At 45.4% G+C, this 14,994-nt stretch overlaps 1 protein-coding gene across 1 annotated transcript in view; it reads right to left on the bottom strand.

Moving 5' to 3' along the window:
- The window catches only part of LOC311231667 (carboxy-terminal kinesin 2-like), a gene marked incomplete at both ends in the record, with an annotated part of 48,375 nt that overhangs the window by 6,624 nt on the left and 26,757 nt on the right, over positions 1 to 14,994 (bottom strand). Inside the window, 3 exon segments of the mRNA XM_084318295.1 lie at positions 2,357 to 2,459; positions 3,500 to 3,577; positions 3,908 to 3,981. Coding sequence (XP_084174421.1) covers positions 2,357 to 2,459; positions 3,500 to 3,577; positions 3,908 to 3,981 — 255 coding nt within the window.

Genomic DNA, 14,994 nt, shown 5'->3' on the forward strand with positions numbered 1-14,994 from the left:
ACACTGGATCAGACCAGGTTCCGTGAGGGAAATATGAATAACATGGCGAACAAATTAAATATGATCTCAATAACGTTGTACGCCGTGGATTGGCAGAATTCGCATGAACTTAAAACACGTCGTACAATGTGAATGGCGCAGGATGTGTTAAGGGGATGCAGACCAGAGAAAGACCTCAGGCTATTTTTTATATATAGGGCTACACCCCCACCTTTTTTTCCAATCCTGTTAATATAATTGAGTTCATATCCATTCAACTCAATGTCAACTATTTTCTCAGAGCTAAACCAAGTTTCGGATATTGCTATGATATTGAAAGGTTTATGGAATTGCTCCAAATATTCTTTAATGTTTTGATGGTTAGCATATAAGCTTCTGCTGTTGAAGTTTTAAACAATATAAAACTCAAAAGTATTATTATAATTCTTCTCATAATATTGAAACATAGCAGCAAATAAGTAGTGCAATAATGACGGCATCTTCTCATGTTATTTAGACTTCATATCAATAGGGTTTAGCTTTGTCAACACAGGGAAGTTCTACAAACAGGCCAGAGGATGTACATACTGTATGAGTAAAATATATACTTTATATATTTCTCTTTTCTTTTTTGCTCACATAATATCTTAATATAAAACTCGAGCTCTGCCCCTCTGTGTTCACATAACTTTCCCAAAACTGACTTGTAATCTAAGTAGCCTAAACCACTTTGTCAATTTTAAAAGATCAGAGAACGGAACAGGTTTATTTGTTTATTGATAAGGAGATAGGGAAAGATAGAAAAGGATGGATGGACCAGGCGGTCGGGTGGCGTAGCGGAGATTATAGGCCCCATGTAGTATTTTTAATTGTACAATTTTGATATCCAACACATGCGTTTTTTTGTATCTGTTTATTACTTGTTTTTTATTATTATTTATTTTCAATTTATGTTCGAAATAAATAAACTCATTCATTCAAGATATTGTGTGAGCAAAAGTATAGTTACTGTCTGTACAATACTGCTGTAGGCCTATAATACTTAAGTAAGGCAATTGAAATATATCTGCAGTACAGCTCAATACACACAATTGTTAAGGGGATGCAGACCAGAGAAAGCCTTCCGTCTTGTTTACATCAGGGTCCCCCATTTTCAATTCATCATAAATGTACAGTTCCCTCCCCCTTGTATATATTTACTGTACGTCACAAATGTAACAGTATTGCATTGAGGTCTTTCTCTGGTCTGCATCCCCTTAACAATTGTGTGTATTGAGCTGTACTGTACCCATTCTGCAATCTGTTAATAAAGTTTTCAATCAATCAATCAATCAATCCGGCCTGTGACGGTCACGTGTACCCATTCTGCAATCTGTTAATAAAGTTTTCAATCAATCAATCAATCCCGCAGTGCAATACTCCAATTCAGCCATTGGGTTGGACAGTCACGTGACCCAAATCAGCCATTGGGAGCGAGGGTCCGGATAGCGTGGGTCCGCAGAGCGTGGGGGTCCGGAGAGCGTGGCAGTGGGAGGAGCCTTGTATGGTTCTGCCGTCCTGCAGCTGGATGCATCTCCATCTTGTTCTGCAGACAGAGAGCCAGCGCCGCGTCGCCTTTAACAGGATCCCAGACAGACTGGGCCGACACAAAAACACCACATCTGTCTAGACTGCTGGTCCATTGCCATAGAAACGGTGTGATGAATCTATTGATACACAGGCGACACTATCAGAAACGGTGATGAATCTATTGATACACAGGCGACACCATCAGAAACAGTGTGATGAATCTATTGATACAACACAGGCGACACTATCAGAAACGGTGTGATGAATCTATTGATACACAGGCGACACTACCAGAAACGGTGTGATGATGAATCTATTGATACACAGGCGACACTATCAGAAACGGTGATGAATCTATTGATACACAGGCGACACTATCAGAAACGGTGTGATGATGAATCTATTATCATATCATATAGGGATACAATATAATTTAGCTCGTCTTTGAGAAATTACATCACTTAATAAGTGTGCTTTACATTTGGAGCCAAATCCCAAAGCACGGCCACAAGGTAAAAACATAGGCTTTAAAAAAACGAGGCATAAAACACACAAGGCATGTATAAAACGTTAAAGCATACGAAAAAGCTTGGTGAAGAGGTACACTGATCCATCTATTATAACTAAGTGTGGATATGTAACATTAGAAAAGTACTCATTTGGACCACAAATCATTAAAAACGCATTTATTAGTAAAATAATAGATCAACCTTAAAAACACAATGACAAAAAAGAAATAGGCAATGGTAGAGAGGGAGCCAGGACCCAGTAGAGGGCCAGATCCGGAGACGGAAGTGGGGATGGATACCATCACACGCCAGGCCCCGACGTGGAATCCCCAGGGGAAGCGGAAGAGAGGAAGGCCCAAAAACAGCTTGAGGCGGGACACCGAGGCAGAGACGTGGTACCAGCTGGGGAGAGGCGGAGAATACGGCCCAAAGCGTGCTGGATGGAGAATAGTCGTCGAGAGTCGGCCTACGCTCCGCTTTGAGTTAAGGGGCCAAGAAGAAGATCAGTTGGGCTGCTCAACCCAACTCAACTTCTGGGTCGGGAGTCAGTTGGACTGTCTAACCCAACTCAATACAATACAATGATATACAATGATCTTTGTCATTGTTACAACAAAAAAATTAAAAATGCAGCCCTAGGTGCTAGCCGTCACAGTCCTAGATCTTAAAAATATAAAAACAGTATTAAATATAAAAACAAGAGTAAGGCATAAACAACATTAGCATAAACAGGGGGGTGTAAAAGATAATGGCATGTATCCCTTAATGTTGTGTGTGTGCGTGTGCGTGTGTGGGGGGGGGGGGGGGGGGGGTGCAAGGGAGACGGTTGACTCTTGGTCAGGGTTAGCCAGTCAACTCTTGGCCAGATGACGACTTGTTGGCTGTGGCAGTGCCAATCACACAGTTGTTCACCTGTAACAAAATAAAAACACTGTTATTGGTTTCAACAAGTTACATTTAAGACTTGTAATACCTCTTAGAGCAAAATGTAATGCCAAATTCACAACTATACAAAAAAAGAAAAAAAACACTGTAAGACATGGCCAGATTACAAGCTCTGGAATGCATGATGTGACGAATTCTCCATATTAGGGATGTGCATGACGACCAAAATCATTTTCGAAATTTTATTATATTAAATAGTTTTATAAATCAAAATTACACCATTCACCAACGTATCCTATAATATCAGCATTGCATTGGCCCATCAAACGGTTTTAATAAACAGAAACAGTAGCATGTGCATCTTTTAGCTCAATTAGGCTGCCTCTAAATATACAAATGAATTAAGTAAGAATGGTGGTTTGCTTCTCATTTAAAAAAAAATGTAAGATATAAAATTCGACTCAGACATGAAAATCGAATGTGGCGACTGTCAGGCTATTTCGAAAATTCTAACTCATCCCTACTCCATATTAAGTGAATCAACTAAGGTCACCGACCTTGCTGGCAAAAATCGCAGAGAGTTGACAGTTTCCCCAAAGCTGTCCAGCTCCGGGGAGATGTTGGCGAACATCAGCCTGCAGGGGAAATAAGACTTTTTTTTTTATTTATTTTTTACAGCAGTTACAGGTAAAAACAAACATGCTAAAAATATTACCACCAAAAATGTTTAGCCGCTGAAGCCGAAATCTGGCTCTGGCGCAAGTTGTCACACTTTACTAACATCCTCCTATATCCAGCCTCTTTACTAATGTCCTCCTATATCCAGCCCCTCTGCTAAAGTTACATCAGGTATATTGCTGTGCATAGTTACGTCTATGACTCCTGCCCATCCCTAGTATGCATTCATGAGTCAAAATAAATAAAGAGTCCATCAAAACTGAAGAAGTCGAGGAAGTGAAGCTTACATCTTGCTGTTCCCTCCCAAGCAGCCCTGCAGCAGGTAGGTCAGCTTGCTGTTCCTGTAGGGAATATGGCTATCCTGAAAGACAAGACCACAAACGTAAGACAAACGAAGCACAAAAAAGATTGGTGGAAAATCTAACTAGTTATGAAATGTACTTGTGGACAATTGGATATGTGAATGTTGTAGTTTAAATAAGTGATAGTCTAGGTGATTATGTAGGCCTGATGAAATGTTAAAAGTGAGGATGGTCCGACGAGAGCTTAATGCAACTCAAGTAGAACTACCATGTACATGAATCACAGGAGATATACTTTTAACTAGGGATGTCTGATATTATCTCCCAATATTGGCATTAAAATGTGATATCGGAAATCGGTATCGGTTTTCAAAAAAGAAATTCTCATTTATTTAACCTTTATTTACCCAGGCAAGCAAGTAAGAACAAATTCTGATTTTATGTATTGTCAAAAGTATGCAAAGTGTTAATTCCACAACAAGAGATATGTAATGTTAATTACCTGAAATTATTCAGTTTTTTGGGGGGGGGAACCCTGCAACCCCGGTTGATATCGGTATCGGAAATTAAGAGTTGGACAATATCGGTATAGGTAAAAAAGCCAATATCGAATATCCCTACTTTTATAGATGGAGGTCGTTTGTTGACAGATCAATATGTATAAAGCATGTAATGACTACATGTATAAAGCATGCAACGACTCCATGCATACACAAACACAATCTCCTGCGTTGGTTATTGGGCTGAAAGTCGACTTGTTTTACAACTCATTTTGGGAGACCTAGTCCACAACACTGTGGTTCTGACAGCTGGTTAGAAAACGTTAGGTTATGACTATAACCAAGTTCTGTTAACACTAGTGGACGCTCAGCGTCTCATTGCATATATCTCGCTTCAGCGTATATACACTGAATACATTTCAAAATGTACCTTTAAATGCCAGCATTCATCTGGCCACACCCCCATCCGCTTACCTACATAAGCAGGGGTGGTGCCACACACTCATCTCCTTCCCAACAAATTTCACCACAATGAAAAATCAAGGGCCGCAGCGGGGTCTAGACGCTGAGCGTCCACTAGTGTTAACAGAACTTGGTTATAGTCATAACCTAACGTTCTGTATCACACTAGCTCCCGCTCAGCGTCTCATTGCATAATAGGAGCTGAGCGGGAGCTAGAAGCTCGACAAATGTACCCCGCTGAGGCCCCCCACAACCATCAGATCAGGGAGGACCGAGCCCCCCCGACCCCCCCTAATGGAGGGCACCCCCCCTATTGGGGGCTTCACGGGAGGGCGACGGACCCGACCATGCGAAGAGGCACTCAAGCAACTCAACGCACAGGGTGAGCAGGCCGTGGCTTGACCCCACGACTACACACACGCACAACCCGCATGCCACCCGGGAACGAACGGAGGGAATAACCTCGTTACTGCCCCCAGAATCACAGGGTCAAGGGCAAACCCAACCCCGTGGCAAGGCCGTAGCAGCGGAGCACAAAGGAAGACCCCGACCCACCAAAGGGACTGGACCCCCTGGAACGGGGGCCCGGAGAAGTCCATGATGCCAGCATCAAGACCCCACCAGGTGGGCACTTAGTGACCCCGCCCCCCACATCGCCAGCGTATTCGGACAAAGGCCCCTCAGCCGAGCGGGCCCTGTCCCCCCAATAGTACACCGCCTGGCACACTGACCCTGCAGAACAGGCAGTCAGCATTGGCCGTAAGCACACAAAAAAGGTTAACCAACGGAAGTAGGCAGCGCACCGGGGAAAAACCAGGCAACAGGCTGTTAACCCTAGCCTGGAGACTGTGGATGAGACAGGCGCCAGAGGGGACAGCTGGACACAGCCGCACCGGCGGAAGGGGCGTAAGCTGGCGTTGTTGCAGCCTCCATTTAAAAAAAAAACCCACCCAGAGGGGTTGAGGCAGAGAAGGCTGACACGATTGGCAGACGTCATGAACGTGCAGGGGCACCCTCAACCGGTGAACCCGGGAGTTGACACTGCTCCAACACACCAGGGAATCAACCACCTTGGTGTTACCCAATGCGGTGGTTGTTCCTATAACCCCTCAAGAAAAAAACTCCAAAACACACCTGCGGGTATACACCGGCTATACCGCAGTACAAGTGTTTCAGTTTTCAAAAAAGGGTTGACCCAGGCCTACGGGTCGACGAAACATGACTTCGGACCGGGCCCGGCGATACGGGAAGCACAGGGTCACCAGAGGAGGTCAAAGACCACCCCAACAGGCCCCTCTTCGCCATGCGTGAGAGAGGAGCGAAAAAGAATGGCGAACCAGCCCCAAGCACACCGTACTTGATATTCCCAGGCGGTCTCCCAACCAAGTACTAACCAGGACCAACCTGTGTAGCGGCCGAGATCTGACGAGATCGAGCGTGTACAGGTTGGCATGGCCGTAAAAAATGTACCCAACCAGGGTCTCCATAGCGCTTAACCCTGTGACACCCGGACCGACCTGGCATTTTTCCCCCTGAAAAAAGCCCAAGTCCCTCAGGGTACCAGAACAGCAGATCTGCATCCCCGGCGGACAACGGGTTCAACTGATCCGGACCAGCGTGACCAGAACCAGTCCCGTGCCCTAACCACGCCGACATGCCTACTCCAGGAGAAGGGGCAGATATGCGTGTTGATCTTAAACATGAAAAGAAGGCGCCACCCAGACGTTCGGGCGAACCGCGCCCGGTGGCCCACCCCCAGGGCGTGAGACCCCTCTACATATGTTCAGATCCATTCCGTCATCATCCCCCAGATATGAACGAGAATCCGTCGACAACCAAACCAGGTCGTCGGATTTGGTCGTCGGAAGAGGAAAAACCTCCATCCCAGTTTCTTTATAAAAACGCCGTTTTAACCTCAAGCAACCAAGGCGTGCCAGTCAGTCGCCTGTTTACAGAACACCCCGAGCTAGCACTATACGTGCGTCGGGACACACCCACAACAATGAACAGGCTATTTAGACCTGTCATTGAATCCCCAAGGCGCCCAGGGGAACGACAAGAGGGGTGTGATACTTCCTAACTCCAACTCTTTTTAATAGAAAAGAAGGAAGCACCAACAGTATGTATCCCAGTCTACACAGCCGGGGGTAAAATGTTTTCACATTTTTACATCCCACCACCCTCCCATAGGAAGGAGACGGGAATCCCCAGAGAGACTTCCCAACGCGAGCTGTACAGATTGAAAAGAATATATTGCACCTTGAGCCATGTAAAAAATTGGTTTTAGGGCTCTCCGGGGAGGAGGCACTGAACCCATACACACTCAATAATCGAATTGAATCGAATACATACACAATAGAGTAGGACTCCTTCTTGAGGGTCCACTCACCTTGACAATCTGAGGAGGAGGCTCTGTACTCTGAAGGAGGCTCCCTCACACGGAAGGAATCCATCCACCCGAAACAGATCCATCACATGGACCTGAACAGCACACGGAAGTCCTACCAACAGAGACACGCACAGTGACGTACTCTATGGCGGGGGAATTTCTGCGGTGCACACGCCCAATATTCCAGGCCGTGGGACCAGGAAACTCCCCCCCCCCCCCCCCCCCCTCCTCACCCTGTAACGTGCCGAACCGCAATGTGACAGGAACCTTGAAGGACAGGTGGGTTTACCCCTGACCAACAGAAAAAAGGGGGAGGAAAGGTTACCAGTTCACCCCTTTACGACCCCACACCCATGATACGATGTAATGACAAAAAGAGAGTATGACACAGTCATAGTCAGCTTCATGAAGCATCTGACAGCTTCACACAGCGCATGAGCTAACCTGCTATCTGATTTTTACTAAGGAAAAAACACAGAATAGAGAGGGCTCTCCAAGAGCCCCGGTACCAAACTTACACATGTGCTTCTGTGGCCAGTCCAACCCAGTTGTAGGTCACATGACACACACAACCCATCATCACCTACAAAAAATGGCAAAAACACTCTACAGAGGAACGCCGTTTTTCATAATGAGAGAATACATAATTCCCGATTAGTATCGGCCACAGGCCTTGCTAAGCACACACGAAAGCGACCAAACAATCTTTTCTTTTAGGAAAATAAAGTTTCTCCAGCTGTTTTAGCACAACCTCAGCAATCAAGCTAAGGGTTACATCGTATCCCTACCACACAGTGACACAATGTAGTGCAACAACATGTCTGAGAGGTGGATGAAGAAGTCCCCAGGGAACCGGGGGGAAACACAAGCCTCCTACTTTACCCTTAATACGGCCAGTTGAACAGGTAAACCTGTTAATATGTGAACACACTGTTCATTGTCATTACAGGCTGAGAAAATAATCATTCTTTACTCATATGTCACTAAGCATAACTTTATAGGTTAGTTTAACCCCCTTAGTTGAGAGTGCTCGGTACAAGAACACACATGATGTTTCTCAACACAACAAACCAGATAATTTTCACATCTGTAATAAACAACCCTATTTGCATGGAGAAGCTAATACCAGTGACAAGACAATTCACACATAACTCGCATTGTATCCTAAATGTAGTGCAGCAGCACACGTTTTGGAAAACATCGTTATTTACAAAACATTTAGAAGGGAAAGCAAGAAAAAGTGTTCAAGGTCTGGTCCAGACCTAGCCTACCCGGAGCGCAGATCAAGCGAAGTGCAGTCTCTAGGCACCGTAGTAAACACAGCCGTTCTGTGTTGTTGACCTGGGCAGCCTCGCCGCTCCATCCCGTCGCTACGGTCCCCCTTGTTGACGCAGTCCTTGCCGTCCTGGCTCAGGGCAGGGTCGACGAACATCCTCTGTCAAAGATGACGTCGTAGTCAAGAGTGTTTAAAACATGTTATAATCAAAGCACGTTCAACAGTGTAGCATTAAGCTAACGGCCACTCTAACCGTCGGGCGCTACCGCCCCTGCCCGCGAGACGCCGAGCGAACGGCGCACGCGACCAGAGGGGAATCCCACCTGCCTCTCCCTGTGAGGGAGAGGGGAGTTGAGAACCGCAGCGGCGCGCGAGGGGCCGAAGCCACCCCGCGCTGGGCCTCGGCCGATTGCAGCAAGCTAACGTTTCCTAGCCTAGCCTCGTTTCCTAGCCTAGTGATCACAGCAGGCTAGCGCCGCAGCTAACAGCTGACTGGCTAACAGTAGGCCACCACTAGCACGTAAGCTAAGCAGCTATCACCTGAACTTGTACACAATAATACATGACATAACACTCACTCAGACAGGCCGCCGTTCTGAAACCCTCCTCACTTTTTAAGAGAAAAGAGAAACAAGATGTTAACACAGTTTTACAACGGTGATTTTACCAACACCCGACGGAGCCAGCACAATACCCATCATTCTGGTCTGTAGTTGGCTTGAACACAGATCTTCCGCTAACGAACATCTATGCCTATATTTCCTCGTGAGGAATACTCTCATTTGGATATGAAAGACGGGGCCTACACGGTGACAGAGAAAAATCCACTCGTCCAGAAAACACAGGGATCACCAGTGTTAATGGTCGTGGCCCACTAGTTAACTAATGGGCTTCAGACCAAGGTCTTCTGCTGTTGCCTAAGAGGCTGAACAAAAGACCCTAGTCTGGGGCCAGTGTTCGTAAACATTGTCAGCTAGCCCCCGTAGCACTAACAGACAAGTGAAGCTTGCATGCAAAACAATACTCACCAACCTGGAAAACACCGCTTCTCACAACAGCGGCGCGTCCTACAGTTCAGCTGTGCTGAAGGTTTTACCGCAACCAGACACAGCAAAGAACTGTAGTTGAGAGGCATGTAGCGGCGTGCTCCCCATACAAACCCGGTGGAGGTTTTAGAATGATCACCATCTTCCAGACACTCCAGTGACGCAGACAATATCGCCGTATTTTCTCGAAAATAGTGAGAGAGAAAATAAAGATATGATGTCAACGTATCTCCTTGTTCTTCCTTTCCTCAGAGTAAATATTTTTCTCCACGTCAAGTGGGCATATGAGCAGCACGTTGCTTGTGATGAAATTTGAGAAGGAGATGAGTGTGTGGCACCACTCCTGCTTATGTAGGTAAGCGGATGGGGGTGTGGCCAGATGAATGCTGGCATTTAAAGGTACATTTTGAAATTTATTCAGTGTATATACGCTGAAGCGAGATATATGCAATGAGACGCTGAGCGGGAGCTAGTGTGATACAGAACAGGCTGAAGTCCAGGAGGAGGAACCCAGAGTACAGAAAGCTACGGTCCAATCAGGTGGTTCGCGCTGCGCCTCATCATCATCTCCAACCAAATACTGTGGCTCAACTAAGGGTAGTCTCACTGAATTGGATAAATTGAGGAAAATGGACATTGAAATCATAATCATGAATCTCTTCTTACCGAAGAAAATTCTCATTCATCAGTATCAGAGTACAAGCTCCGATACTAGATTGCTGAAAGGTCTTGGCCATGTCATTGGTTATTTTAAAGACGAGGCTGATTATAAGTCAGTGCTCTACTCCAAATACTGCATTCAGCAGTGGGTAAGACAAGAGTTTATGAAATAGACTTAGAACAGATAGATTTGGCCAGCGTTTAAATGCTGGGGTAACAGGAACTCTTGACCTCAGTACAGGGTTTTAAATGATAAGATAAGATATTCCTTTATTGATCCCCTTGGGGAAATTCAGGCATCATAGCAGCATGGGGGGGAGGGGGGGGGGTACAGGTAATAAAACAACACAGTGTACAGGTAGTAAAAAACAACACAGGCAGTGTAAACAATTTGATCAATATGGTCAATATAATTTACTATCTGACTAGCTGAAGAAATATTCACATTATTCACAGTGTCACATAAGGTGCAGTATGCATAAGGTAGTGTTATAATTTACTATCTACTGAGTATACATTATTCACAGTATCACGGTATCCACTGAAATATACATTATTCACAGTATCACAGTATCCACATAAGGTGCAGTAAGCCTAAGGTAGTGTAGGTTGTCCTCCTTGGGTTCCTATAAGTCCCAGGTCAATGTCTGGTAGCAGTCGCTGTCGCTGCCCCCTGTTGTGGAGCCTGGAGGCTGCTAGTCGCTGCCCACTGTTGTGGAGCCTGATGGCCGCTGGTATGAAGGACTGTCCGAGGCGGTTAGTTGAGTGTCGGGGGGGAATGAGTCTGTGGCTGAACGAGCTTCTCATCTTGACTAGCTCGTCGTAGAGGGGGTGGTAGGGGTTCTCCATGATGGCAGCCAGCTTCCTTATCATCCCCCTCTCTGCCATCACCTCAAGTCTAGGTAGCTCGACTCCCACCATGGAGCTAGCCTTCCTCACCAGCTTGTTGAGCTTGTTGGTGTCCCTTGAGTTGATGTAGCCTCCCCAGCATGCCACAGCATAGAAGAGGATGCTGGCCACAACAGACTGGTAAAAAGACTGCAGCAGTCTGTTGCACACATTGAAGGACCTGAGTCTCCTCAGGAAGAACAGCCTGCTCTGTCCCTTGCTGTAGAGGGCCTCTGTGTTGTCAGACCAGTCCAGTTTATTGTTCAGGTGTACCCCAAGGAACTTGTATGAGATGGGGTACATGCTGGTGTGGCAGGAACTCTCAACCCCAGTACAGGGTTTTAAATGCTGGGGTAACAGGACCTCTCGACCTCAGTACAGGGTTTTAAATGCTGGGGTAGCAGGACCTTTCGACCTCAGTACAGGGTTTTAAATGCTGGAGTGGCAGGAACTCTCGACCTCAGTCAAGGGTTTTAAATGCTGGGGTGGCAGGACCTCTCGACCTCAGTACAGGGTTTTAAATGCTGGGGTAGCAGTGTTGAGTTAAAACTCATGAGTGGAGCATGTCAAGACACCTCAGACAACTACCAACTACATCTCCCAGAGTGCATCAGCTGCAAGATGGCTGCCGTTGGCTGATTGAACAGCTGTTAAAAGCTGGTGGTGGAGACACTCACAGAACAAGCAAACAAAGCAAGCTGAAGGTGGTGGAGACACTCACAGAACAAACAAACAAAGCAAGCTGAAGGTCGACCCAAGGAGCTCTACCCCCAAAGACGCCAATGGTCGGTTATGTTCTACTTATTCTACTGTTTATTTATACTTCTGCTTAAATGTGGTTAAAATCAGGCTAATTCAATTGTGTGTTTAGTAGCTCCAACTGTTTCAGTCTACACATTCACTTGCTTGAGAGTTGGTTTTCATTTATGTTTAAAAGTATCTTTACAAGTTAAGACCAAGTTAGAAATGTTAAAATGATTTAAGAATTTGAAAGACTACTAAAAAGGTCGACAACTCATGTTTAAAGGTTTAAAATGCCTTTGTCAATCAGAGCTGATCTACAAGCTTAAAGTTTAGCTATATTTCTTCACTTATTCAATTTAAAATACCAAATGTTTACTTGACTTGAATCAAATGTTTACTAACTTGAATCATTTATTAAAGGTTACAATTCAGAAATGATTCATTGAAAATTACTTTAATAATTGGGTTAAAATGTCGAGTTAATTTAAGACTGTGTTAAAATGTCGACTTTATAAGGTAATTTAATACTTTACATTTTGGCATTCATTGTGTAAACACTATCGTTAAAAGACGTTTGATTATTTAAAATATAGTTCAAGTTCAAGTTCTTTAATAGTTGTCATACAGAAGTACAGAATACTTTCATACAAAATGCTTCTTACTGTTACGCTCCAGAGACTGTGCTAGACAAGATAGTATCAAATAACATAATAACATAATATAGCATGAATTTAGAAGAAGAAAATGAGGTCACAGTGTTCGGTATAGACATATGTACAATGTTCTGAGTTACCATATAATATACAATACACAATACTATGCAGTGTACTAATGTACAGTACTATCTAGTGCAAAGCAGAAATGGGATGAGGTACAATTTTAGGTACAATTTACAGTAAGGTGTACGAGTTTGTAGTGCAATCCTTCATCCATAAATATAAAGTGTGGGGAGTGGGTGCTACAGTGTGTTTGTTTAAAGTGGGTGTGTGCTATAAGTGTGTGGAGTGGGTGCTACAGTGTGTTTGTTTAAAGTGAGTGTGTGCGTGTGGATGTGTGTGCTATGTGCGTTTGGTGGTTGTTGTTGTGTAGTGTTCATTCATTGTTCGTTTAGCAGCCTGATGGCCTGGGGATAGAAGCTTCTTCTGAGTCTTTCTGTGCTCGCCTTGAGACTCCTGTATCGCTTGCCTGACGGCAGCAGTTCAAAGAGGCAGTTGTTCGGGTGACTGGAGTCTTTAATGATTCTCTTAGCCTTGCCCTTGCAACGCTTGTAGTAAATGTTCTGGAGGGTGGGGAGCCCCCCTCCAATTGTGCGTTCGGCTGAACGTGTCACTCTTTGTAGTCTGCTTTGGTCTTGTGCAGTGCTATTCCCAAACCAGGAGGTGATGTTGCCGGTCAAGATGCTCTCTATTGTACATGAGTAGAAGTTCTTAAGGATCTTCTGGCTGACTTGGAACTTCCTTAGGTGCCTGAGGAAGTAGAGGCGTTGTCGTGCCTTCTTCACAACACTGTTAATGTGTGTGGTCCATGTCAAGTCCTCGGATATGTAGGCTCCGAGGTACTTAAAGCTGTTGACTCTCTCAACCGGTGCCCCGTCGATGCTGAGGGGGCTGTAGTCCTTGACCCCCGACCTCCTGAAGTCCACAATCATCTCCTTTGTTTTGCTGACGTTCAGGGAGAGGCTGTTTTCCTGGCACCATCCCGCCAGGACCTTGACCTCTTCCAGGTAGGCCCTCTCGTCGTTGGCAGAGATCAGGCCCACCACCACTGTGTCGTCAGCAAATTTGACGATTGTATTGCTACTCCGCTGAGCCACACAGTCGTGTGTGTACAGGGAGTAGAGGAGGGGACTCAGAACACAGCCCTGGGGGGCCCCTATGTTGAGGGTGATGGATGAGGAGGTGCAGTTGCCTGCTCTCACCACCTGGGGTCTGCCAGTCAGGAAGTCCAAGACCCACTGGCAGAGGTCATAGCCCAAGCCCAGGTCCCTGAGCTTGGCTATGAGTATATATTTAATGTTTAAAATCAACCATGTTTAAAAAGAACTTATTGGTTTGAAAAGATGGTTATTGTTGTTTATTGTTTATGTTTATTGCATTGTTAAAACCTTTTTCTTTGTTTTCGAAGGTTTTCAACCTATATGAAGAACCAACCAGTCAAGAATCAACTGCAACTAAAACTGTTGAAAAGTTGAAAATAAAAAGTGACTTGGAGTTGGAACTTGGAGTTGTTTCCTTATGTCCTTTGGAGTGGAAAGCAAGAGTTGACTTTACAGTTGAAAACCAAGTGCTAGCAGTGGAGGACGAGGATAAAACTGCTTCGACCCAATACTGCTGACACGGAAGGGAAAGATGGCTGAAGATATGGCGGAGGTCAAAGAACTAAAGAAGGAGAGGACCACAGCAAAACGCTGCTTCACCAAACAAGCCAACCACATTGCCAGAGGAGCAGACGCCATGCTGCGATCCGAGCTGATGGATGAGTTCAGCACACTCTCACTCTGTTATAGAGCCGTGCTTGAGGCAAATGATGAATTCAGGTTTGGGCTGGAGGCTGAAGTAAAACCTGAGGATGAAGGGCTTGACGAGAAGGAAGAGGACGACCTCAAACATACTTCAAAAGAAGCCGAAACAAAGATGGGAGAGATCAAAGACATTGTGCAGCTGATCCTGTGGTCCAAATATGGAAAACATGAGCTGGAAACAGCTATTGATGGAGCTGAGAAAGTAAGTGAAGCAGCAGGAACTGTGCCAGTGAGGACTGAATCCTTAGAGTGCTATGAACAGCACCTAACGCTCTCAGACGAGATGGGAGACAAGGCCATCTCTATAATGTCCACGTGGGAGAAATGGATACCTGACGAATCCAGAGATGAACTGAATGCGAGGCTCAAGAAGCTAGAAGACACCCTTCTCAGGCTGAAGATGAGTAAACCTCAGTTTACATCTGCACGCAGCCTGAGGAATGCTGAGCAAGGCACAGGAGTTGCACCACACCATCCGACGACACCGTTGGTGAGGATAAAGCCAACCACCCTACCTACCTCCTCTGGAAATAAGAGAGAATATCACAGATGGAGAAAAGATTGGGAAAGCCTGCAAAGGCAGGGA

This window comes from Notolepis coatsorum (genome assembly GCF_963971535.1).
Source record: "Notolepis coatsorum genome assembly, chromosome: 7".
NCBI lineage: Eukaryota > Metazoa > Chordata > Actinopteri > Aulopiformes > Paralepididae > Notolepis > Notolepis coatsorum.